Source organism: Papio anubis, chromosome 17 (assembly GCF_008728515.1).
Source record: "Papio anubis isolate 15944 chromosome 17, Panubis1.0, whole genome shotgun sequence".
Taxonomy (NCBI): Eukaryota; Metazoa; Chordata; class Mammalia; order Primates; family Cercopithecidae; genus Papio; species Papio anubis.
In genome coordinates, this window is record NC_044992.1 from 59,808,820 (window position 1) to 59,836,280 (window position 27,461).

Here is a 27,461-nt window from a genome sequence, read left to right on the forward strand (position 1 = left end):
TTTAAAGAGGGTGACCGGGCACGGTGGCTGTGGCCTGTAATCCCAGCACTTTGGGAGGGAGGCGGGTGGATCGCTTGAGCTCAGGAGTTCGCAGTGAGCCAAGGTCGCTGGGATAATATATGCATATTTAAGGTTTCAATTTTTGTGTCTCCCAAAAAAAATTCTCAGTTCCTATTTTTTTTTTTTTTTTTTTTGAGACAGAGTCTTGCTGTGTCACCCAGGCTGGAGTCCAGTGGCACAATCTTGGCTCATTGCAGCCTCTGCCTTCTGGGTTCAAGCGATTCTCCTGTCTGCTTCCCGAGTAGCTGGGATTACAGGCATGAGTCACCACGCCCAGCTAATTTTTGTATTTTTAGTAGACAGGATTTCACCATGTTGCCCAGGCTAATCTCGAACTTCTGGGCTCAAGTGATCCTCCCATCTGGCCTTGTAAAGTGTTGGGATTACACACCTGAGCCACCGTGCCTGGCCACCCTCTTCAAACAAAATATGGGCACTTCCATTGGCCTACGTCTTCATCTTGCCTACTTTATTGACTTGGATTACTTACCTGGTCCCTGGAGACATATACACATTTGTCACCCTTAGAGCTCAACCAAATTGTATTGAATGGATTTATTTGGCAATTAGTGCTTGTATTTTAATCTTCATTTCACATATGTGTTCCATTTTCCTAACTAGATTGAAATAAGCCATTTGGTATACAGAATCCTGTTAGATATCTTTCTTTTCTTTTCTTTTTTTTTTTTTTTTTTTGAGACGGAGTCTCGCTCTGTCGCCCAGGCTGGAGTGCAGTGGCCGGATCTCAGCTCACTGCAAGCTCTGCCTCCCGGGTTCACGCCATTCTCCGGCCTCAGCCGCCCGAGTAGCTGGGACTACAGGCGCCCGCCACCTCGCCCGGCTAGTTTTTTGTATTTCTTAATAGAGACGGGGTTTCACCGTGTTAGCCAGGATGGTCTCGATCTCCTGACCTCGTGATCCGCCCGTCTCGGCCTCCCAAAGTGCTGGGATTACAGGCTTGAGCCACCGCGCCCGGCCTTCTTTTTTTTTTTTAATTTTATTTTTTTTGAGACGAGTCTTGCTCTGTCGCCAGGCTGGAGGGTAGTGGCGTGATCTCGGCTCACTGCAACCTCCACCTCCCAGGCTCAAGCGAGTCTTCTGCCTCAGGCTCCAGAGCAGCTGGAACTACAGGCGCGCACCACCACGCCTTGCTAACTTTTGTATTTTTAGTATAGATGGGGTTTCACCATATTGGCCAGGCTGGTCTCGAACTCCTGACCTCGAGATTCGCCCTCCTCAGCCTCCCAAAGTGCTGGGATTACAGGCGTGAGCCACCGCACCCAGCCTCTTTTTAAAAAAATTTTGAGACCGGGTCTTGCTCTGTCACCCAAGCTGGAGTGCAGTGGTGCAATCACGGCTCACTGCAACATCCACCTCCCAGGCTCAAGCAATCCTCCCACCTCAGCCTCTCCCCAGCTGGGACCACAGGTGCGCACCACCATGCCCGGCTAATTTTTCAAATTTTTTCTAAAGACGAGGTCCTGCTATGTTGCCTAGGCTGGTCTTGGACTCCTGACCTCAATCTATCCTCTGGTCTTGGCCTCTCAAAGGACTGGGATTGCAGGTGTGAGCTGCCGCGCTCGACCAACTATTTTTCTTTAAATTACTTTTTTTTTAAATTACTTATCTCAGTAAATATTAATATATGTTTATAAAACCTTTCTCTTATCTGAAGACCTGACCTCAACCACTCAGGGTTGAGTTCCTGTGATAAGGTTTGAGGGTGCCTGAAATGTCATCATGATTCGTCTTTTGGGCTAAGCTGAAACCTAGTGACCTGTCCGGTAAATCAATTAAGGCTATTTTCCTATAATACAAACATTTAACACTGTGAAGTAGGTTTTAGGCAGGATTCCCTCTTTTCCACTGCAAAGGAAAAGTAAGTTCTTGCTGAGGTGATCGAGGTCCTCGCTGGGGCACTGGGAAGGTGGCGGGGCACTGGGAAGGTGGCGGGACATTGGAACGTGCAGTAGTTGCGTTCTGGAGCTTACTGAGGCTTTCCAAGTAGGGATTCCACGCAACAGGTCTTAGGGCTCCCCTCCCTCTGGGCGTGGCAGCCCGGGGCGTGGCTCCTGGCACAGATCCGGAGCAGTTGTCATCGGAGTCATTTTCAGGACTCCAGCTCCAAGCTTCGGAGTTTCCTAAATTAGGGGGGCTTGTCTCCCTGTCCTCTCGATTAATTTCCCTCCGTCGCTGGCGCTGCCCTCGGTCGCTTGGGCCGCCCCTCTCCGCAACTTTTTTTTTCTTTCTCTCGCTGGCTCTTTCAGCATCAGTTTCCCTAGGGGGCGGGAGGGGAATGATATTTGGGGGCTCCCCTGCCTTCCTCTCCGAGCCGCGGAAGGGGAGACGCGGGGAGGAGGTCCGAGCGGCTTTGGGCTCCAGCCAGGGGTCCGCGGAGACTTTGGTCTCCGAAAGCCTTTGACGCCGGGCATTTCGCGAGCTGCGCGCCCCTCTCAGCCGCGCCACCCGCACCCGGAGTCCAGCCGCACCGCGCTGTGCTGAGCCCAGGCGCCCAGGGCTCCCCGCCCCCGACTCGACGCTCCCGCGCTCCCCCTAGCGGCCGCCGTGCCGTCTCACTCCGTCCCAGGCTCGTCGGCGGCGCAGCTCACGTGACCGCGCTCTGGGCCTGCGGCCGCTGTCGGTTCCCCCAGTCACCGAGCGAGAGGGAAGAAACAAGATGGCGGCTGAAGGCGATCCGGAGTGGGGCCCCAGCAATTCGGATTGAGCCTTCTCCCTCCACCCGCTTCCGTCGGCCGGGCCCCTCCCGCCCGGCCCCGCGGGCCTCCCCACCCGGCCCCGGGGCTCCCCACCGCCCCCCCTGCGCCCGCCCCTCCCCCCCCGCTTTCCTTCTCCCCCCGCCTCGGCTCCGACATGAGGGGCCGGCGGGGCAGGCCGCCCAAGCAGCCCGCGGCTCCCGCTGCGGAGCGCTGCGCCCCGGCCCCGCCGCCGCCGCCGCCGCCGCCCACGTCCGGACCCATCGGGGGGCTCCGCTCGCGGCACCGCGGCAGCAGCCGGGGCAGGTGGGCCGCCGCCCAGGCTGAGGTGGCGCCCAAGACGCGGCTGAGCTCGCCCAGGGGGGGCAGCAGTAGCCGGAGGAAGCCGCCGCCGCCGCCGGCCCCCCCCAGCACCAGCGCCCCGGGCCGGGGGGGGCGAGGAGGCGGGGGCGGCAGGACGGGGGGCGGGGGCGGCGGCGGCCACCTGGCCCGGACCACCGCGGCCCGGAGGGCCGTCAACAAAGTGGTGTACGATGACCACGAGAGCGAGGAGGAGGAGGAAGAGGAGGACATGGTCTCCGAGGAGGAGGAGGAGGAGGACGGCGACGCCGAGGAGACCCAGGATTCTGAGGACGACGAGGAGGATGAGATGGAGGAGGACGACGATGACTCCGATTATCCGGAGGAGATGGAAGACGACGACGACGACGCCAGTTACTGCACGGAAAGCAGCTTCAGGAGCCATAGTACCTACAGCAGCACTCCAGGTACCCACCCAGCCCAGTTGCTGCAGACTCCTTCCCCACCTCCTCTGCCCTCCCCCCTTGCTCACTCGTGTGCTGTGCATCCTGCTCCGATCTCCCCCCAACCCCGCCTCCCCCCCAAACGGAGGGGAAATGCGACGGCACATCAAGTGGCAAAAAACTAGATTTACAAGAGGAAAGAGGCGCATTGTTCAAAATGGAGATTGCATTGTTGCAGTTTGCAGGCCACACTCGCTCGCTCGCTCTCTCCCCCCCACCCCCTCTTTTTCCTCTTCAAAATTTGTGCCAGTGCAGTGTCTCCACCGGGCAGGATTGAAACTTTGGCAAACACATATCCATTGCATTCATTTTTCTCCCCTTGTTTTGGTGTGGTTTTCTGGAATGAAAGAAGCCTCTTGTTTTGCAAACCTCTTTGCATTTCTAATGTGGTTTCTTTCGGATTTTTATTATATATCTGTTACTTAAAAGGGAATTAAGAATTTGGACAGATTGTGGCACACAAACACACACACAAATGGGTTTTCACACCCCTAGCTGTGGTTTTAAAATTGTGTTAAGGAAACGGATCATTTGGGTTAGTAGGGGAACCTTATCTGGTCCTGTGTGTTTGTTTTTATTCTTCGAGTGCTAATGGGCCCGTGCAACAGTTGTTGGTAAATGGCTGATTATCAAGCAAAGCAGAAAGCCAAATAAGACCTAACCAAATTCGGGAATTCATCCGATTCAGAATTATTTTGGTTAAATCAAAAATAAAAGTACAGAACCTCAGGAACGCGCGTCTTAACTCATTTAATCGCTTTGCGTTGCTTGGGAAATGTAGTTTCGTGTCACCTGTTGCAGAAGATGTGTAGTTGATCATCTAGACATGGTTGCCGAAGATGAACTTTTGGACCAACTTCTAAGTCACACAGCGTCAGTATCTGATTTATTACACGACGACTTTTTCTTTTGACTCTATTTCTGAGGGAAAAGCCCTCCCGAAATCCGTAATGAATTTCTCCATGGTAACCCCTCTTCTGTTTTCTCACAGAAAGTTTCTCTAGGCTGGTGCTGAGATGCATTTTGTTAAACACCCCCGACCCCCGCAAAAGGCTGCTTTGTACGTAGTTGCAATTTACTAAATTGTGAAATTAACCAAAGCAGCAACCGGCAAGACCTTTCCTTTATAATTTTGCAAATCTAGATTAATTAAATTAGAATCTGGTTTTAAAAGCATTTAAAAAATAAAGTTTATGAGAAAATATTTGTGAGGAAAAAAGACCTTTTTTTCCTTGAAGTAAGGTGTGTCATGTCTTTCTTAGAGAGACTACTGTATTAGAAGTGGTTAACTTGAAAAGTTTCTGATTTTAATAAATGCTTAAATACTTATTGGAGAAGTAGGGTAGTATTAAGCCAAATGTAAACCCACATAGGTTGTTCTAACTAACACAAACTGAAAAAAGGTCATTTCTTTTGCCCGATGGTCAGAATCGTTGCCAGTCTTGTCTGGGGGAGGCTGTAGGAGTACCCTTTTTTTTTTTTTTTTGAAAGGGAGTCGCTCTGTCACCCAGGCTGGAGTGCAGTGTCCCGATCTCGGCTCACTGCAACCTCTGCCTTCCAGACTCAAGCGATTCTCCTGCCTCAGCCTCCCGCAGCTGGGATTAAGGCACCCACAAGTACACTCGGCTAATTTTTGTATTTTTAGTAGAGATGGGGTGTCACCATGTTGGCCAGGCTGGTCTCAAACTCTTGACCTCGTGATCTGCCCATCTCGACCTCCCAAAGTGCTGGGACTACAGGTGTGAGCCATCGCGCCCAGCCTAGTGCGTCTTTTATGGTAATAATTTTTACTGTACTTCACATTTTGGTCTTCTTTGTACCCAGAGCTGGTAATTGAAATATGGAGACTGAATTGCATACACCCCTGGAGGAAGTTTTTTTCTGGTTAGAAAGAGCTGAGACATTTTGGCAGGGCAGTTCAGCTAACTTTAAGTCCCATTTGAAGGCCTATCAAATAATATTTAAGATTGAAGACTGTTCATATGCTGACTGAAATTACCATTTGTAGCTAGGTGTCTTTTAATAAAATGTGTTTACTTTTGATACTTTTGTGACATTTTGTTTTTCTTTTTTTGAGAAGGAGTTTTGCTCTTGTTCTTGTTGCCCAGGCTGGAGTGCAATGGCACAATCTTGGCTCACTGCAACTTCCACCTCCTGGGTTCAAGCGATTCTCCTGCCTCAGCCTCCCGAGTAGCTGGGATTACAGGCATATACCACCACGCCCAGCTAATTTTGTGTTTTTAGTAAAGACAGGGTTTCTCCGTGTTGATCAGGCTGGTCTTGAACTCCTGACCTCAGTTGATCCGCCCGCCTCGGCCTCCCAAAGTGCTGGGATTACAGGCATGAGCCACGGTGCCTGGCCTGACAGTTTGTTTTTCTTAATGACACTTGTAGCCTACCATGTGTCTACTTGTCTTATCCTTATATGAAATTATTTTTTTTTTTTTTGAGACGGAGTCTCGCTCTGCCGCCCAGGCTGGAGTGCAGTGGCCGGATCTCAGCTCACTGCAAGCTCCGACTCCCGGGTTCACGCCATTCTCCTGCCTCAGCCTCCCGAGTAGTTGGGACTACAGGCGCCCGCCACCGCGCCCGGCTAGTTTTTTGTATTTTTTAGTAGAGACGGGGTTTCACCGTGTTAGCCAGGATGGTCTCGATCTCCTGACCTCGTGATCCGCCCGTCTCGGCCTCCCAAAGTGCTGGGATTACAGGCTTGAGCCACCGCGCCCGGCCTCCTTATATGAAATTATTAACTGGAGATAGGTATTGAGCTTATTCAACCCCTGCAGCTCCTGTAAGTGTTTTGCACATAGCAGAGGTTCATCAAAGATTGGTTGGATAAATTGTTAGTAGATGTGAACTTGTAATAGATGAAATTTTGATCATTCTACAGTGGGTGTCATAACCACTAAATACTTTGGATTTAGGAAACTAAAAATTGATCTAATTGGTTTTTTTTGTGTGTGTTTGTTTTTTTAATTGGGTTTTGATGGACAATTTGATCAGTGAATGTTTTTCTTTTTTTTTCAGTGAATGTTTTTCATTGCAAGAGTTACTTTGTTTTTGAGTTGCTATTTCATATTGCTTGTTAGGCATTTTCCTTTATTGACTGTGATGTTAGTTTGGATGTTTTACCTTTTGCAGCACATTATTTCTTAAGATTATGGTAAAATGGTTGTGACTTTTTTTTCCTTATCTCTTGTAAGAAAAAAAGAAAAGGGATACATGTGCAGAACATTTGTTGCATAGGTATATACGTGTGCCATGGTGGATTGCTGCATTTACTGACCTGCCCTCTGAGTTCCCTCCCCACACCCCCCGGATGTGAGTGACATTTTGAGTTCTAAACTTTTAGAACATGCCCACTTGCCTCGAATGAGTAACAACGCATGACAGTGAGTTGTTTAGGCTAAGTACCAGTTTCATTGGTTTTATAGTCTGTACTTCCTGGAGGAAGGCTGTCAGGTAAATGTGTAGATAGAAGAAAAAAAGTTTTAGAACTGGTTTAAGATATCCAAATAACACATCAAGAAGTATGATGAATTTGAATCCTGTTGTACTGTGAAGGCTGAAAGAGGAATTTACTTTATTGGTGATTTAGAGTAATTTGATTAATTTTTATAGTTTACAGTGTTGGGTTAAGTACTGACATGTGACATTCCTAACATCATAAATAGCTCACTCCTAATATAAGAAATAACTCAGTATTTTGTAGGTAATATAACTTAATGCAAAGACATTCGTTGACATTACTAAAGTCATGAAAGGTTTATTCATTGAAGATTGTTTTCCTTTTATGGAAAAAATGTAAGGATGGCAACTTTTTAGTATAAAATTGAAATCACCTAGTTTTGCTTAAGCTAAAGGCATATGACTGAATAATGCTTTAATTCATTTTTACTTTTTAAATTTAGAATTACTTCAGCTTATAGGTTTTATGACATTGCCAGTATAATGAGAAGGATTGTATAGGAAGTGTTTTCAATAGGCATTTGGTAAAGTTCTGACAGCACTTTGAAATTAAGCATTTGCTAATTTTAAGAAATTATATTTAAAACAGAATGATTCTTGTGTTTCAGTCTCAGTCTCGTGTGAGACTTCTGAGAATACTTACTGGAATTTTAAAACTTGGAACCCCCGATAACTTAATAAAACAAAAGCCCTGGTGTTATCCTGGGAGAGTTAGCGATTTATGTCCTCTAAGGATTGTGACAATGGAGATCAGTGGCAGAGATGCCATGAATGAACCATAGATTTACTTCAAACAGAATTTGTCACTGGTTTGACAATATTATTCCCACCAGTGCCAACTTAATATCTTTGCAGTATAATTTCTGATTGCTACATGCGAGTTACAAAGTGCAGTAGACATTTAAAGGAGGGCGAGATTATATACCCTGTTTAAGGGGATTGGTGTGGGCATAGGCTTCCTGGATGGGCATGTGGAGAGTAAGGACAGGCAGATGGAGGGAGGGAGGGGGAGGGAGCGGGAGGGAGCAGCAGGCACTGATAGTAAAGTGTGGGCAGTCTCAAGTAACTCGGTTTAGCAAGAGCCTGAGTGTGTGAACAGGAAATAAACCAAAGCTCCTTTGTATGCTGTGTTGGGCAGTACCTAGAGGATCAGGCTATAGCAACTGTACTTTCCCCCTCTTCTGTAGAATAAGGATTGCGCTAGATCGTGATCCTCAGGCCTTTTTCACTCCTAAACACCCCGAGGAGATATGCTGTATTCCCAGCAGCACCATACACAAACGTGAAACAGAACCACATCAAATCACAGAGATGCTGTTGAACCACTGCTGTAGCCCTTTTTCCCAAATTGAGGGAATTACTGAGGAAATGGCCTGGAGCTCTCTCTCTTTCAAATCTATTTCAAATTTGTTTAATTTTGGGTATTGGGATGACCGGAAGATCTTGAAAGAGGAGGGCATGATTTCAGAGGGATGCCACGAAGTTTAGCTTAGATTCTCTGCTGCGGGATGGATTGCCAAGGACAAGATAGCTGGTGAGTTTTGTAGCCCTGGATGGAAGACCTGTCCAGGAGGTACTTCAGAGTTCTTCAGGCCTTGACACATAGATGTGTAGAGAGAGGAATGCATTACATATGCCTCCCTAAGAATGGTAGCACTTTCAGTAACAATAGGGAGGTCAAGATTATAAGGGAAATTAATGACATCTTGTTTCAGGTATCAGCACCTCAAGAGGTTAAACATGAGAATTAAACAAAATGAGAGCCAAAAGGGTTACGAAAAAGTTGGGCAATATGATTTGTGAGTAGTAGAGAGGCGTGTCCTAGGTATGCATTAATAAGTAGTCTTGCACACAGTTCGTGCTTTTCTATTCTTCTGCTCACCCATGGGTGTGTTTGGAAGTTTGTATTGAAACATGCATATCACAGGACTGGGGATGTTAAGACCAGGAGCTCTGGTCTCTTCTGTTAGGTTCTCCTTTCCTCACTCCTCAAGACCCTGTGTCTTCCCTTTGACTAAAGACCCTTAATGGTGGAGACATGGGGGTGAGAGAGTGGTAGTCATGGTGGGCAAGTAGTAACCTGGGTGACACAGGAGCAAATCCTAGCTGATGCCCTTTTCCCTTCCTACTCCTTAGCCAGGCTTGAATCCCTCTTCCTGGGAGATCTTCCCTGAGTCCTGTTTGCACCTTGGTCTTCCTTCTCTTTGAGTGCCTGCTTACAGTGGTTATCATCTCAGCACTAGCTTAACGCTGACACTCATTATTCTAATTTTATTTATTTATTTATTTATTTATGAGACAGAGTCTCAGTCTGTCACCCAGGCTGGAGCGCAGTGGCATAATCTTAGCTCACTGCAGCCTCCACCTCCCGGGTTCAAGCGATTCTCCTGCCTCAGCCTCCTGAGTAGCTGGGACTACAGGCGCCTGCCACCATGCCTGTCTAATTTTTGTGTTTTTAGTAGAGACAGGGTTTCACCATATTGGCCAGGCTGGTCTCAAGCTCCTGACCTTGTGATCCGCCCGCCTTGGCCTCCCAAAGTGCTGGGATTTCAGGCGTGAGCTGCTGCACCCGGCCTCTAATTTTTTTCATGCTTTTGGGTTTTTAAAATGACAAGCCTCAGGAGGCAGCATGTTTCTTAACTAAAATAAAAAAATATATATATACATCAAAATGCACTTTATTTTTTATTTTTTTTTTTTTTGAGACAGAGTCTCGCTCTGTCGCCCAGGCTGGAGTGCAGTGGCGCGATCTCGGCTCACTGCAAGCTCCGCCTCCCGGGTTCACGCCATTCTCCTGCCTCAGCCTCCCGAGTAGCTGGGACTACAGGCGCCCACAACCGCGCCCGGCTAATTTTTTGTATTTTTAGTAGAGACGGGGTTTCACCGTGGTCTCGATCTCCTGACCTTGTGATCCGCCCGCCTCGGCCTCCCAAAGTGCTGGGATTACAGGCGTGAGCCACCGCGCCCGGCCATCAAAATGCACTTTAAAAGATAGAAAGTGACCATATAGAAATAATTAAAATGCATGTAATTAAATATAATTATAATGTTTTGTTTCGTCTGCTGGTATATATCTAAAATTTTTATGTTTTTCTAGATAGTAAGCTATATTCAAATATTAATTTGTGATTGTCACAATTTAAAAATAGTGACAGTAATAGCTAACATTTATTGGACATCTTCTAAATTGCTGAATGATTTTCAAGCAATATTTATGAAAATTCAGTTTTTAAAAGGTAACAGCTTTATGGAGATATAATTTACATACTGTAAAATGTACCCTTGTAAAGTATATAATTTAGTGGCTTTTTTAGTATATTGATAGAGTCGTGCAACCATTAACACTGCTTAATTCCAGCATGTTTTTATGCCCCCTCAGAAGAAGCCCATACCTATAGCAGTCACTCCCTATTCTTCACCTCCCTCCTGCTCGTCCCTGGCAGCCACTAATCTACTTTCATTCTTTGTCGATTTGTAGCTGGGATTACAGGCGCCCACCAGTACGCCTGGCTAATTTTTTTGTATTTTTTTTCATAGAGACAGGGTTTCACCATGTTGGCCAGGCCGGTCTCGAACTCCTGACCTTGTGATCCACCCACCTCAGCCTCCCAAAGTGCTGAGATTACAGGCGTGAGCCACGGCGCCCAGCCTGATTTGCCTCTTATGGACATTTCTTAATAAGTGGAATAATATACTATGATAATATATGGCTTCTGTCATTTAGCCTAATGTTTTCAAGGTTTATACATATCTTAACATGTGTCAGTACTATATATATGTATGTGTATATATGTATTTTTTAATTTAATTTTTTTTTATTTTACTTTTTTTGAGGCGGAATCTTGCTCTGTCGCCCAGGCCAGAGTGCAATGGTGCAATCTTGGCTCACTGTAGGCTCCACCTCCCGGGTTCACGCCATTCTCCTGTCTCAGCCTTCCGAGTAGCTGGGACTACAGGCGCCCACCACACGCCCGGCCAATTTTTATATTTTTAGTAGAAATGGGGTTTCATGGTGTTAGTCAGGATGGTCTCGATCTCCTGACCTCGTGATCCGCCCACCTCGGCCTCCCAAAGTGCTGGGATTTGAGGTGTGAGCCACTGCGCCCGGCATCAGTCCTGTATTTGAATAGCACTTCATTGTATGGCTATACCACTTCTTTTTTTTATTTTTTATTTTTATGGAGACAGGGTCTTGTAATGTTGCCCAGGCTGACCTCAAACTCCTGGACTCAGGCAATCTTCCTGCCTCAGGCTTCCAGCCTCCAGAGTAGCTAGGATTACAGGCACACACCTCTGTGCCCAGAGACCATGTTTTGCTTATCCATTTCTTAAGTTCATGGACATTTGAACTGTTTCCACTTTTTGGCCATTAGGAATAATGCTGCTGAGCACATTCGTGTACATGTTTTTGTCTATACATATGTTTTCATTTCTCTTGGGTATATGATTAGGATTATTTGCTGGATTATTGCAAATTCAATTTTAATTTCTTTCTTTTTTTTTTTTTTTTGAGACAGAGTCTCTGTCGCCCAGGCTGGAGTGCAGTGGCATGATCTTGGCTCACTGCAACCTCTGCCTTCTGGGTTCAAGAGATTCTCCTGTCTCAGCCTCCTGAGTAGCTGGGACTACAGGTGTGCGCCACCATGCCTGGCTAATTTTTGTATTTTTAGTAGAAGAGGGTTTCACTATGTTGGCCAGACTTGTCTTGCAATTCGGACCTCAAGTGATCCACCTGCCTTGGCCTCCCAAAGTGTTGGGATTACAGGTGTGAACCACCGCGCCTGGAAGAAAGTAATTCAGGAGTTAGAATGACTCCTTGGTGATAGATTGGTTAGGCTGGGATGTGGTGAGTGGGAGAAAAGGATTCAAGGATGAACTGACTTCTGAGTCTCCCTTATTTCTCTTTTCCTTATTCACTCCTTATTTCTTCTCCATCTCGAATGGATATAGTAATACTGATTTCTTTGTAGTTCTCACATACCTAACTCCTAGTCACCTATCTATCACCTTCTCCAGCCTGCCTTCTCAGATCACCATTCCCTTTACCGCCAGGTGGGGCTAAGTTCCTTTGTTTCCCACTCCCTTAACCTCCAGGACCTTGTGCATTAATTGCTTTGGTTTCCAAATATTTGGGGATTTTTAAGGTATCTTTCTGTTACTGATTCTAATTTAACTTCATTTTGTTCAGAGTATACTTTGTATGACTTTAATTTTATAAAACATTTTTAGAGGTTTGTTTTGCACCCCAAAATTTTGTCAGTCTAAGTGAATGTTCCGTATGTACTTGAAAAGAATTTTGTATTCTGCTCTTGAGGGGTGGATTATTGCATAAATGTCAATTAGGTCAAGTTGGTTGATAGTGTTATTACGATCTGTCTGACTTTCTACTTGTTCTGTTGATTACTAAGAGAGTCTACAGCTATTGTGAAGGATTTGTCTGTTTCTCCTTGAAGTTCTAGCAATCTTCAGGTATTTTGAGGCTCTGTATTCATGTATTTTGAGGCTCCTTCCTAAAGTCCATAAATCTTTAGGAAGGATCCCTTTATCCTCTTAATTATGTAACCCCTTTATCTATATGTTTATCTGTTAAGACATGGAACTGAAATGGGCTTTTGATGATCTGGCCCTTCATTACAACCTAGTTTGGGCAGGGACAGTCTCATTCAGTCTCTGTAGTGCCTGGTTCAATCTCTTGAATGCAGTAGGCAGCACAGGTAATTGTGGAGCTGAATGACGAGTCAAAGAAAGCCTGTGGATTCTTTTCACCCTCTGTACCGTCCAGTATGGTAGCCACTAGCCACATGTAGAGAGTTAAATTAATTAAAACTAAGTAGGCCAGGCGTGGTGGCTGACACCTGTAGTCCCAATACTTTGGGAAGCTGAGGTGGGAAGATCACTTAAGGCAGCAGTTCAAGACCAGCCTGAGCAGCATGGTAAGACACTATCTTTACGAAAGAATTAAAGTAGTTGGGCATAGGATGACATGCCTGTAGTCCTACCTAATTGGGAGGCTGAGGTGGGAGGATTGCTTGAGCCCAGGAGTTTGAGGCCCTAGTCAGCTATGGACCATGCCACCACACTCCAGCCTGGGTGACAGAGTGAGAACCCATCTCTTTAAAAAAAAATTTAAGTGAAATGAAAACTTCAGTTTCTCCAGTGGCACTAGCTATTATACGTTCATTTCAAGTGCTCTGTAGCCACGTGTATTGCACCACACAGATGTAGAGCATTTGGGGCATTTCATATCATTGCAGAAAGCTCCCCAGGACTCATTGTAGGCAGTCTGCCTGTGTTAGACCAGTGAGAATTTACCTAACATCTCTTTTTCTCTAGCCGTTTACTTGCCCTAAATCCTGCACAACTTGGGTAGCCCCAGTGGTCTGGCTGAGTGAGGTTCTCCTTTGTGGAGACTCTGGGCCCCGCGTTATTTGTGTATGTGATGGTATTGCTTTTCTGCAACAAGATTTGGGGTCATGTGTGAGATGACTTTCCATTATTTGTTGTTCTTGTGGTAGGATGAAGAGGCAGTTAACATGTGATTAGAAAATCTGCCGCAGTCCTAGTAAAGTTAAGCTAAAAGTTATATATATAGGCCAGAAGAGAAGGAAGGATTAGGATTCAGAGACTTTTGGTTGAGAAATTAAATGTGATAATTCAGAGAATTTCAGTGTTATAAAAGTGTAAAAGCTGATATACAAACTGAATTGTGAGATGTTAGTATGTCCTAGTGTGTCTGGGTTCTCCTGTATAAAATCTCTTTCTCAGGAGTCACTGGCCAAATTATTTATCTATGGAACCCCCTTGAGATTTGCTAAGAAAGTTATTCTTAGACTCCTCTCTACTCATGGATATGTTCTGTAATTCACACACTTGGGAAATGGCGTGGCCATGTGATTCATACCAAATGGCAATGGTCAGTAGATGCAGTTTATATATTTTACTAGAAATATGGCTTCCTGCTTGATTTCAGTATGTTCATAGTGCCTCTTTTGAGGTCTGTGTATAGTATATAGTATATTCTATTTATGGAAGTTAAAAAAGTATTTCAGAAATGCATGTATTAATCTGTGTGGAATTTCTCTTGTCCTTTTGCCTTTCTAATTCTTGCATAGATACTTGTCTCAAGAGATGGTCCAATATTTAATACAGTGAATGACAGCCCATCCTAAAACAATTCTTTCTAAAGGTTTATGAGGTACATGAGACTGATAAAACTCCAAGGAGAAACAGACAAATCCTTAACAACATTGTAGACTTCAACACTCTTGTCACAGTAGTCAAGAGATCAAATAGACAGAAAGAAAGTACACTTTTCCCTGTTTTTGTAGACATTAAAATTATTTCACACACTTCTTAAAGTCTTATTCAGTAAGTTACTCATTTCTCCACCTTATGACTGTGCTGTGCTTTCAAAGTGCTGTGCAAAGAATAAAAAGTTTTAAAGTGGTTTTACTGTAATTTCAGATACATATTTGAACTTTTGAGTCTGAATTATCCAGGTGAAATGCATTGGATTTCTGATCCTCTGTAAACTTGGAAGATTATCTGCTTCCAGGTATATTGGTTTTCCTTAATTGCCTTAATAGCGTGAGTTATGAATCTTCTCTGTGTCTCAGAAGAAACCTAACAGTGGAGATTGTTTATGGCAAGGGTCACACATTTACCTGCTCAGGTTAGGACCCTCTGTAAGGTAAAGACATGAAGCGCCCCCCTCTTTATTAATACATAACTGCATTTGCTGATAATATTGATTTGCCTTAAAAAACTAGACCTGGCCGAAATTCAGGCTGTTTTTTGTTTTCAATTTCAGTGCTATGCAATGCTAGAGATGTACATTTAGCCTCTTAAACTGGTGTTTCTGTAGGGTCGATTCCTAGGAGTGGGATTGAATTTTTATGTTATAGTGTGTGCCATTTAAAAGACTGAACCAGATTATACTCTCAACATCTGTTTTTTTTTTTGGGGCAAGGTCACAACCACCAGCCAGGCTGGAAGCAGTGGCAGATCTCAGCTCACTGCAAGCTCTGCCTCCCGGGTTTACGCCATTCTCCTGCCTCAGCCTCCCGAGTAGCTGGGACCACAGGCGCCCGCCACTTCGCCCGGCTAGTTTTTTGTATTTTTTAGTAGAGATGGGGTTTCACTGTGTTAGCCAGGATGGTCTCGATCTCCTGACCTCGTGATCCGCCCGTCTCGGCCTCCCAAAGTGCTGGGATTACAGGCTTGAGCCACCGCGCCCAGCCTCAACATCTGTTTTTAAGCCTTCCCTAGTCTGTGCTTATGTGGTATTTTTTTTTTTGAGATGGAGTCTCCCTCTGTTGCCCAGGCTGGAGTGCAGTGGCATGATCTTGGCTCACTGCAACCTCCACCTCCCTGGTTGAAGCAGTTCCCCTGCCTCAGCCCCCTGAGTAACTGTGATTAAAGGCGCACATCACCACGCCTGGCTCATTTTTTTTGTATTTTTAGTAGAGATGGGGTTTCACCATGTTGGCCAGACTGGTCTGAAACTCCTGACCTCAGGTAGTCTGCCCACCTTGTCCTCCCAAATTGCTTGGGATTACAGGCGTGAGCCACCGTGCCTGGCCTGTGTGGTTTTAAATTAACTTTTTCTAGAATCTACTGAGGTTTGCTCAGACCTTTAGCAGATGTTCTTGGATACTGACTAGGCCCAAAGTCCTCTTCTCATCAATTTATTGGCAAATACACTCATTTGCGATGTGATATGAGAGCCTGAGGTTTGCCTCCCAAACGGCGGGATGTCTGTTTTGAGAGTTTCCTGGCCAAGTGGTGGAAAGTACCGTAGAAATGGAGTTCTTCATTGCTTCTTACTTAACTTGAGTTTGGACCATAGAGAAACCATTCTTCTGTGGACCTCAGTTTACTCACCTGTACAGCATAGGATAGACTCGATGATCTAATGGGCAAGGGATTGGCATACTTGTTCTTAGGTTACCAATTAGTAAATATTTCAGGTTTTGCAGGCCTCCTGGCTCTGTCATAGCTGCTCATCTGTGCCCTTGTAGCATGAAAGCAGCCATAGACAATAAGTAAACAAATGAGCATGGCTGTGATCTAATAAAACTTTATTTACAAAAACGGGCTGTGGCTGGCCATAGTTTGTTCACCCCATTTTTGAGCTCTTGACATTCATTAGTCTGTGATTTCGGTAATTAGTTTAGGAAAAAAGCTTTGACTTTTATAAATAATGCTTCTGAAAATTTGATAAAACCTTTAAATTTTGTTTTTGCTTTTCCCCTTTATCAGGAAAGTAATGTAGACAATTTAGAAAACTCAGAACATTAATATTTTGGTTCCTCTCATTAGGTAACCATCTTTGTGTGAACATGTGTACGTACATACTTTTATTTATTTATTTATTTGAGCTGGAGTATCACTCTGTCACCCAGGCTGGAGTGCAGTGGCGCAATCTTGGCTCACTGCAACCTCCACCTCTTAGGTTCAAGTGATTCTCTTGCCGCAGCCTTCTGAGTAGCTGGGACTACAGGCGCTCGCTGCCACAACTGGCTAATTTTTTGTATTTTTTTAGTAGAGATGCGGTTTCACCAGCCCAGGCTGGTGTCGAACTCCTGAGCTCAGGCAGTCCTCCCGCCTCGGCTTCCCAAAGTATTGGGATTACAGGCGTGAGCCACTGCGCCCAGCACAGGTGTGCATATATACTTTTTACAAAATTGGATGAAGTACAATTCATTTGCTAAATATTTTCACTTATGCCATGAAATCTTATTTTATCTTTGTCTATAAAAGTACCTGCTCTCCTGGGGCTTCTAGTTGAAAACTAATGAATTTTAAAAATTAATTTTGTAGTTGTTTCTTGTAGCTTTTGCTTTGATTGGAATAATTTTATTCTAGGAATAAAGTTGTATCATCTGCGAAAATGAATCATATGTACACCTCTGATTTTCTTATATTTATATCTCCTTTTTCTCTTCAAATTACATTGCCGTCTACCATTGATGGGAACCTGGGTGATTAAAAAAAAAAAAGAAAAAGAAGCAAATTGCATTGCGTAGCATCTCCAAAACAATGTTAAATGTTAGTTATAACGATAGTCATCTTAGTATGCTTTCCGAATTTAATGGAACTGATGTGACTATTTCGTGGTTAACTGTTGGTTTGAGACCTTCAATATGTTGAGTATATTCACCTATTTCTCTTTTTTCCCTGTTTAAGTTAGAAAAAAATATCAGATACGGCTATTGTATTTTGTCAAATGTCATCTTAGCATCTTTTAAGATGATCATATAGTTTTTCTCCTGCATGCTACATATTAATTGCAGTGGTGTATATTCATATAATAATATTAGATTTTATAATATTGATCCACCCTTGCATTCCTGCGGCGAACCTCTCTTGATCATATTTTTTTCATGTACTGTTTGACTTTTAAAAAGGTATTTTAATTTTTAAATAGTTTATACATGTACAGTGCCTAATGTATTTGTGATTCATCCATGTTGGTGTGTGTATCAGCAGTTTCTTTATTGCTGAGTAGCAATAAAGATAAACCTTTATTGCTGGGTTTTCACCGTGTTGCCTAGGCTGGTCTTGAACTCCTGAGCTCAAGCAATCCGCCTGTCTCGGCCTCCCAAAGCGCTGGAACTACAGGCATGAGCCACCATGGCCTGGCCAATTTCTTATTGTTGAGTAGTAAGAGTTCTTTATATATTTCAGATATAAGTGCTTTGTTAGGCTGTGTGATGTACATGTATTTTCTCCCCATCTGTGCCTTGTGTTTCATTCTCTTAACAGTGTCTTTTTCCCAGAGTATAAGTTTTAAATTTTGATGAAGTCTAATTTATCTAATTTATCACTTTTTTTCTTTTACATATTTGGAGTTCATCTAACAACTTTGCCTAACCCAGAGCTTGCCAGACTTTTTGTGTAAAAGGTCAGATAGTAAGGCTAGGTGCGGTGGCTCATGCCAGCACTTCAGGAGGCTGAGGCTGGAGGATCACCTGCAGTCGGGAGTTCGAGACTAGCCTGACCAACATGGTGAAACCCTGTCTCTACTAAAAATACAAAAAATTAGCTGGTCGTGGTGGTACATGCCTGTAATCCCAGCTACTCGGGTGGCTGAGGCAGGAGAATGACTTGAACCCAGGAGGCAGAGGTTGCGGTGAGTCGGGATCGCGCCATTGCACTCCAGCCTGAGCAACAAGAGCGAAAATCCATCTTAAAAAACAATAATAATAAAAATAAATAAATACCACTATTTAATACTAATATAAAATTAGCATTTTATATTAGTAATATAATACTTTTTTTGACTAGTGATGGAATGACATATCTCTTTCTACCTTTTTGCTTTTAATCTATATATCATGATATTCATCTATTTTTTAATTTGTAAAAATAAAGATGGGATTTTGCCATGTTGCCCGGGCTGGTCTTGAATTCCTGGGCTCAAGCAATCCACCCACCTCAGCCTCCCAAAATGCTGAGATTACAGGCGTGAGACACCATACCTGGCTGTATCATTATATTTTCAGATGGTTTCTTGTTTGTTTTTCTTTTAAATTTAATCTGACAGCCTCTTTTAATTAATAAGTTTTGGACCATTTACGTTTAATATGATTGATAACTATTGGATTTAGGTTTCCTATTTTATTATTTGTTTTCTGATTATCTGTTTTTTGGGGGGATTTCTTCTCTTTCTTTTGTCTGCCTACTTTTGGATTAATTGAATTTTGTTTTTTTTTTGAGATGGAGTCTCGCTCTGCTGCCCAGGCTGGAGTGCAGTGGCGCGATCTCGGCTCACTGCAAGCTCTGCCTCCTGGGTTCATGCCATTCTCCTGTCCCACCCTCCCGAGTAGCTGGGACTACAGGTGCCCACCACCACGCCCGGCTAATTTTTTGTATTTTTTAGTACAGACGGGGTTTCACCATGTTAGCCAGGATGATCTCGATCTCCTGACCTTGTGATCCACGCACTTTGGCCTCTCGGAGTCCTGGGATTACAGGCGTGAGCCACTGCGCCAGGCCTAATTGAATATTTTTTAGTGTTACGTTTTATTAATTGGCTTTTGATTATATCTGTACTGTGTTTTTGCTGTAGGAATTACAAAATATGTACCTAAACTATCTACTTAGAGTTAGCATTTTACCTCTAAATAAGATGTAAAATAAAACATAAAAGTATTGCAACCATATAGGTTTCTTTATTCTAGCACCCCCCATGTTATAATTGTACATATGTGTTTATGTATGTGTATGTATATATCTTTATACACTTTCGATGTGTGTAGATATATATAGATATGTATCTATATACACTTTCAGTGTATGTTATATCTATGTGCATACATTGTATATATACATAGACATTTATCTACATACATTGAAATATATATATCTACATACAGATATGATGCATGCATGTTACCTTTGGCCACTACATCCTTCTTAAATTTCCTGTTGCCACTCATGACTCAATTTCCTTGACCGGTTATTCCTCCTTCAAACATCCCTCTTACGTGTGATAGTCCTCAGCATTTAGTTTCCCCAACTTTCCCCTAATTATCAGTTGACTCAGTTACCAGTTATGTATTTCCAACTTCCTGTGCTGTCCCAGATAAACTCCACATTGTAGGAAATGGAAAGGAGTTATAAAAGTTTAGGTTCAAAGCAAAATTTAAAAACTCATAAATGAGACAAAGATTTTGTGATGATAAAGGCTATGGTCCACAATGAAGATATAAAAGTAATGAACCTTTCTATAAAACATATATGTGATAGAGTCAGTCCCCAACTTTCAGCCTTTCAGCGATTCAAGTAACTGCAGAACATCTTTAAAGTACTGAGAGAAATGTCAATCCAGAATTCTATATCCAGCATAAATACCCTTCGACAATTAAGGCCAAAAAAAAAAAAAAAAGAAATTTCGGATGAAGAAAATCTAAGACAATGTGTTGTCAAAAGTTCTGCTCTAAAATAAATGTAAAAGAAGGTCTTTAGGCCAAAGGAAAATTATACCAGAGAGAATACTAGAACTTCAGAGATAAAGAGCACAGAAATGGTACCTGGGAAAATTGAAAAACACAGTTTCTCCTCTTAAGCTCTTTAAAATATGTATAGTGGTTGAAAGCGAAAGTTAGAACACTGGTGAGACTTTCAATGTATGTAGATATATATGTAGATACATATATCTGTGTACATGTAGATGTATATAGATATAAAGGTATATATCTACATACATGTAAATATATATCTAGATATATTTTTACATATATATCTACATATCTAGATATGTAGATACATATAGGTATGTAGACATAGATACATATAGATATATATCTACATGAGATTGAGTCTAGCTTTATTGCTCAGGCTGGAGTGCAGTGGTGTGATGTTGGCTAATTTTTGTATTTTTAGTGGATATGGGGTTTCACCATGTTGGTCACACTGGTCTGGAGCTCCTAACCTCAAGTGATCTGCCCTCCTAAATCTCTCAAAGTGCTGGGATTACAGGCATGAGCCACTGTGCCCGGCCTTACGTGAGACTTTGAATGTAGATACATATTTAGATATATATATATGTATAAATATCTGTATATATCTAGATATATATACAGAAAAGCTGAAAGAGTAGTACAACAATCACCTAGTATATCGTCTCGAGGGATCTGCCAGTTTTTCATATTTTGCCATGTGTGTGTTCTCTCACTCATACCGTATTTTAAAATATTATTTTTGCTGAGAGTAAGTGCAGTGTTCACGCTACTTTTCAAAATGTTTGGGCAACTCAGGGGCATTTCATTTGTAACACATGATATATTCCATTTAATTGCCTTTGTCGATCTTTCCCTCCTTAACTAGGATTCGTGTATTTCATTTAGTTAATGTCTCTTTAACACTTTTACCCTAGAGCAGTTCTATCACCTTTGCAGGAGATTGAGGGTGTTTTAATGATAATTAAAATTTTTTAAATTATTTTTTTTTTTTTTTTTTTTTTTTTTTTGACCACGGGTTTGCTCTCTTGTTGTTGCGATTACAATATGCACAAATCTTCCGTACTTAACAACCTCCATGCCTCATAATTCAAGTGATTGTTCTGCTCCAGCCTCCCAGTGACTGGATTACCACCATGCTGTATTTTAGCGGGATGGGTTTCTCCATATTGTGGTTGGAATGCGGTCTGGTTTCTCTTTGTGTTGATCTGCCTCGGCCTCTCCTGGTGGTTTGATTGTGTGGGCCACCAGCCCGCCTCCCCATCTCCCGCCCTTTCTTTTTTTTTTTGAGATGGGGTCTCACTTTGTGGCCCGTAAAGTTTCTGGAGTGGCGTGATCTTGGCTCGCAGCCTCCTCGGAATCCCAAGTGGATTCTCCTGTGTGGTTCACAATTTGCACCACGCCTGGCTAATTTTTTTTTTTTTTCTTGTGTTTTCAGTAGAGACAGAGTTTCACCTTGTTGCTCAGGCTGGGCTCAAACTCCTGAGCACAGGCAATCCGCCCGTCTCGGCCTCCCAAAGTACTAGGATTGCAGGCATGAACCACTGTGTCCAGTCTGTTGTCTTACAGAATAAATCCACCATTTGAATTTATCTGATTGTTTTTTACATGATTGATTGATTTTTACATGATTGATTGATTGATTTTATCTGATTGATTTTTACATAAATCCACCATTTGGATTTATCTGATTGTTTTTTACATGCATAGATTGAGTTTAGATACTTGTGGTAGGAATGCTGTATAAGTCCGCATCTCCTTCTCAGCACATCTCATGAGGAGGTACACCATCAATTTGTTCCATTATTGATAAGTTTGAACACTTGGTAAAAGTGACGTGCTATAATTATCCCTGTAAGGTACCTTTCACCTTTGAAGGTAGTAGTTATCTGTGAGGTGATTCTTTGAGAATATCCTGTTGCCCAACAACCTTTCACCCAATGGTTTTAGGATCTATTGATGGTTCTTGCCTGAATGAATTACACCGGTGATTGCAAATGGTGACTTTTCTATTTCTGTCATTTATTCGTTCATTATCTGGCATTTGATGACATCTCCCTTTCTTCCTCCCTCCATTTGGAGTCTTACTGAAGAGTGGGCTTGAGTTCTTTTTTTATTCATTGTGTAAAACAAGGGGCCAGGCATGGTGATTCACCCTTGTAATCCCAGCACTTTGGGAGGCCCGAGGTGGGAGGATTGTGTGAGCCCAGGAGTTCAAGACCAGCCTGGGCAATATAGGGAGACCCCATCTCTACAGAAAATGTAAAAATCAGGTAGGCATGGTGGTGCACGTCTTTTGTCCCAGCTACTCAGGAGGCTGAGGTAGGAGGATCTCTTGAGCCCAGGAGGTCGAGACTGCAGTGAGCAGTGATAGCACCACTGCACTCTAGCCTGGGTGACAGCAAGACTCTGTCTCAAAATATATATATATATATAAAATATATATATATATGTATAATTATATGTCTATATAAATGTATACTTTAAAAAAGAAAAACAAGGGATCTTTATGTCATAGTTTTTGAGCCACATTTTAGGAATGTTTACCAAACTGTCCTAGAGTCATACTTATTTGGGGAAAAGACTAAAGAGGTATATGAAAGACATTTTTATCTTTCAAAGGTTAGAAGACATTAAATGAGTTCTTAAACTTTTTTGAAGGCAAAATTTTTCTTTGTCCTGTTTTTCTATTGAAGCAAAATTTTATCTTGAATATGTGGAAAGTAACATTCACTAGTGGTTGGTGAATCATTGTATTTAGTGGCAATCTTCGGTAAATAAATCTTTCAAATATAAAAAGTTCTTCCATTAAATTAATTATACAATAGTTCAAACATTCAGAAAATTTTAAAAATATAGGCTGGGTGTGGTGGCTCACACCTGTAATCATTTGAGCCCAGCAGTTTGACAGCAAGCTGGGCAACATAGAGGATACTGAACGTATCTTAGCTTTGTGTTGATAACCCAATGGGTTATTTGAACTTCAGTTATTGTGTGGTAGTCCCTAGATATATCTCTAGACCAAGGCTGTCCAACAGAACTTTTTGTGATGATGGAAATATTCTATATGTGTACTGTCCTGTATGGTAGCCACGAGAAATATGTGGCTATTAAGTAAGCACTTTAAATTTTTGTTCAGGTCTCATACTTTGTAACATTGTCACTTCACTGATTTGTCTCCTTTATCTGTCATTTCTCCCACCTGCACAATAGGCATTTGTTATTTCTCAAATTCCCTTTCACTGAGAGGTCAAGTCAGGTGGTTTTTAACAATATGGGAGGAAGTCTGATATGGTAGTAAAGACCATAGCTTAGGATTTGTGTGGGTTTGTTTGGAGACAGAGTCTCTGTCGCCTAGGGTGGAGTGCAGTGGTACAGTCTTGGCTCACTGCAACCTCTGCCCTTTGGGTTCAAGCAGTTCTAGTGCCTCAGCTTCTGGAGTAGCTGGGTGCGCACGTCACCACACCCAGCTAATTTTTGTTTTTTTAGTAGAGACAGAGTTTTGCCGTGTTGCCCAGGCTGGTCCCGAACTCTGGACCTCAAGTGATCTACCCACCTTGGCCTCCCAAAGTGCTGGAATTACAGGCATGAGCCACCAAGTCCAGCTGGACTTGTGGGTTTGTTGTTGTTTTTTGTTTTATATGGGACCTGTGTTTTAGTTGTAACTCTTAGTGGTACTGGCTGTGACCTTGGACAAGTCATTTAGCCTCTCTATAAACATCTTTGAAAGGAGGTAATAATGGTATCTATTTTATGGAGTTGATCTGCGGATAAAAATGAAATAATGCACTTTAAAGTGCTTACTTAGTACAGTGGCAAGTAGAAAGCTCTCTATAGGCCAGGCGTGCTAGCTCACGCCTGTAATCCCAGCACTTTAGGAGGCCGAGGCTGGTGGATCACCTGAGTTCAGGAGTTCGAGACCAGCCTGGCCAACATGTTGAAACCCCATCTCTACTAAAAATATAAAAATTATTTGGGCATGGTGGTGGGCACTTTCAATCCCAGCTACTTGAGAATGAGGCAGGAGAATGGCTTGAATCTGGGTGGCGGAGCTTGCAGTGAGCCTTGATTGCGCCACTGCAATCCAGCCTGGGTGACAGAGTGAGACTCCGTCTCTTAAAAAAAAAAAAAAGACAACACTCTATAAAAGCTGGCTGCTGGTTGTTATATTATTACTGACACAGAAGATAGGGATTGGGAGCAAATGGAATGTTCGAAGAGCATAGCCTTGTTCAGTAATGTTAATACTAGATTGGGACACTATTCCACATCAAAAGGTGAATCCTTGTTACATTTGACAAGTAAGTTTCATAATTTTTAAAAGATTTCAGTGCATCACAGATTATTTCTTCTTAATATGCCATTCATGGTTTATATATATGTAACAGTAGATTAAATAATTAGATTTTATTAGTTCTGGAGTATTAACTTCTGCTGGAAATGAACTTCCCCCTTCCCTATACCAGTGCTGAGTGAGGCCTCTTTCTCTCAGATACCAATTAGAAATAAGGGGACAATGACATTTTTTTCCTTCTAGAAACACACATTATATAGAGAGTTGTCTTTTGAGGTCTAGAAGTCTGAAAACACTGTAATTTTTTTTTTTTAATTAATACAATAAATGTAGGGTTCAGCTCTAAAAAAATCGACAGTGGTTTCTGGGATTTAATATTGGCATGACTTTACCCCTGCATCTCTGCGCTCTGCAGGTAGTTTTGTTTATGGGTGTCATTGGTTGAGCAAATATTTTTTTAGTTGCTACAATAACTAAAACATGATCTGTGCTCTAAAGGAGTCAACAAATGAGTCGGGGAGGGGGCATGAGTAATTGCCTGTAATATAATGGTGCTCACGCTGTCATGGAGGACCATACAAAGTGTAAGAAGCACAGCGCCTGGAGGCACAGCAAAGGGTAGTAGAGGTGACATTTGTGTCCGGGCTTGAAAACTGTCTAGGATTTCTCAGAATTTCAGCAAAGTAAGGCAAAATCTGTCTATATAGGCAAACTTTTTTTTATTAAAAGTATGAGAAATTAATTAAATAACAGGTTATGACTACAATGCATATTTAAAAACCAAGGAATGATGAGTGCTGTTGATTAGTTCATCCAAACAGTTCAGAGAAGAGAATATCCATGTGGATCCCTCTGGTATTACAGAATACAAAGGAGCAGAAAATTTTGCCTCAGTAAATGCCAGGTCATTCTAATTGGAATACCTATACATTATAACATAATTCCTCCATTGAGGTAATAACCGCCAGGTGGTCCAGAGTCTGCCATTCAGTCAGGAAATTCACTCCCTTAAGCTAGACTGTGCTGGAAATTCATTGACAAATTTTGTTCTTTGGTTCTCCATTTTTCTTCAGAATTCATGCAGACCACTTGACTTCCTTAGCATTTTCTTTTGTCGGCATATATTAATGTCTTTGATTAAGCTTCAACTTCCCTTTGCATCAATCCTATTGTAATCATGCCTCCTGAGGCATCTTTTTGCTTCCCTTGCATGAATTTCCAAAGCCCTTTCTGCTTGGTAAGGGGAGTATCCATTTTCTTTAAAGTAGTGGTTTTCAAACTTGCCTGCACATCAGAATTATTTGGGGAGAAGGATAAAAATACAGATTACTGAGCTTCACCTGGGGTTCTGTGAATTTGGGTTGCATTTGAGATTACTTTTAACAATTTACCAGATGATTTTTGCTGCACTTCCATTTCAAGGCAGCTTTTCTTTTTTTTCTTTTTTTTTGAGACGAAGTCTTGCTCTGTTGCCCAGGCTGGAGTGCAATGGCACGATCTCGGCTCGCCACAACCTCCGCCTCCTAGGTTCAAGTGATTCTCCTGTCTCAGCCTCCCGAGTAGGTGGGATAACAGGCATGCGCCACCACGCCTGGCTGATTTTTGTATTTTTAGTAGAGACGAGATTTCTCCATGTTGATTAGGCTGGTCTCGAACTCCTGATCTCAGGTGATCCACCGCCTCGGCCTCCCAAAGTGCTGGGATTACAGGCGTGAGCCACCACGCCCGGCTCAAGGCAGCTTTTCAAACTTTAATGACCATATAAATTACCTGAAGATGGTGAGAAACTGCAGATCCTAATTTAGTAGGCCTGGGCTTGGTCCTGAGATTCTGAATTGCTCTCAAACATGATAATGCCAATCACTTGTTGAGTAGCAAGGTTTTTGTTTCTTTTTGTTTGTTTGTTTTTTCCAATATTTTCATGACATTCAATGAATAGCAAGGTTTGAAGGTAACTTCTGGAATTTCATCTAATGTGTATTAATTTTTACTCACCTGGATCTCAGGGGAAATAACCTATCAGGTTATAGGGAGGTGTTTCTCAGAGTATGGTTCGCCAGAACAGCACAACCTGGGAATTGTTAGAAATGCAAGTTCTCGACCGGGCGTGATGGCTCACACCTGTAATCCCAGCACTTTGGGAGGATAAGGTGGGTGGATCACTTGAGGTGAGGGGTTTGAGACCAGCCTGGCCAACATGGGGAAACCCCGTCTCTACTAAAAATGCAAAAAAAAAATTAGCCGGCCATGATGGTGGGCACCTGTAATCCCAGCTACTCGGGAGGCTGAGGCAGGAGAATCACTTGAACCTGGGTGACAGAGGTTGCAGTGAGCCGAGATCGTGCCACTGCACTCCATCCTGGGCAACAGAGCAAGACTCCATCTCAGGAAAAAAAAAAAAAAAAAGAAATGCAAGTTCTCCGACTCTATTCTAGACCTATTGAATCAGTAACATATGCACTCTGAAGTTTGAGAACCATGGTTTTAAGGCTTCTCACTGTAGTCATGTATTTACTTACATAGAAATCAAAACACATTTCTAATGTCATCAGATAATGCAAGGATATAATTTTCTTGTGTAAGTGCATGGGCTAGCACTTTCAAAACTACTAATTCATTCTTTCAATAAATGTTTATTTAATAGCTTATTATATGCTAGCCACTGAACATTGGCAAACAGCTTAAAAAATCCCTGCCCTTAAGGAGATTATATTCTAGTGATGATGTTAACTATTAGTTCATATATGTATTTATCCATAAGTAGTATATAAAACTATTTTTCCATGGTTTTACATTTTAAAATTAAAAAACTTTTCTTTTGCTTCATGGTGTTTTTGTTTGTTGGTTTGTTTTTTGAGACAGAGTCTCGCTCTGTCGCCTAGGCTGGCGGTGGCACGATCTCGGCTCACTGCAACCTCCGTCTCCCAGGTTCAAACGATTCTTCTGCCTCAGTCTCCCGAGTAGCTGGGAGTACAGGTGTGTGCCACCACACCCAGCTAATTTTTGTATTTTTGGTAGAGACGGGGTTTCACCATATTGGCCAGGCTAGTCCGGAATTCCTGACCTCATGATCTGCCCACCTTGGCCTCCCAGAGTGCTGGGATTACAGGCATGAGCCACTGTACCCTGCCCGGTGTTTTTGTTTTTAAGATTGAAC

The 27,461-nt window shown here is 42.8% G+C and overlaps 1 protein-coding gene across 21 annotated transcripts in view; it reads left to right on the top strand.

Moving 5' to 3' along the window:
• The first annotated feature begins 2,717 nt into the window (after positions 1-2,717).
• BPTF (bromodomain PHD finger transcription factor) overlaps positions 2,718-27,461 on the top strand; it is a 150,206-nt gene continuing 125,462 nt past the window's right edge. For 13 of the 21 annotated variants that reach the window (XR_004179290.1, XR_004179289.1, XR_004179292.1 and 10 more), the window contains exon 1: positions 2,932-3,541. Coding sequence is in view for 17 of the 21 variants with exons in the window: in XM_031657138.1 (XP_031512998.1) it covers positions 2,932-3,541 (610 nt within the window). In the remaining 4 variants the exon portion in view is untranslated. Of the gene's footprint in view, positions 3,542-27,461 lie in introns of all 21 variants that reach the window. The other 8 variants (XM_031657136.1, XM_031657137.1, XM_031657142.1 and 5 more) reach the window with 2 other exon arrangements.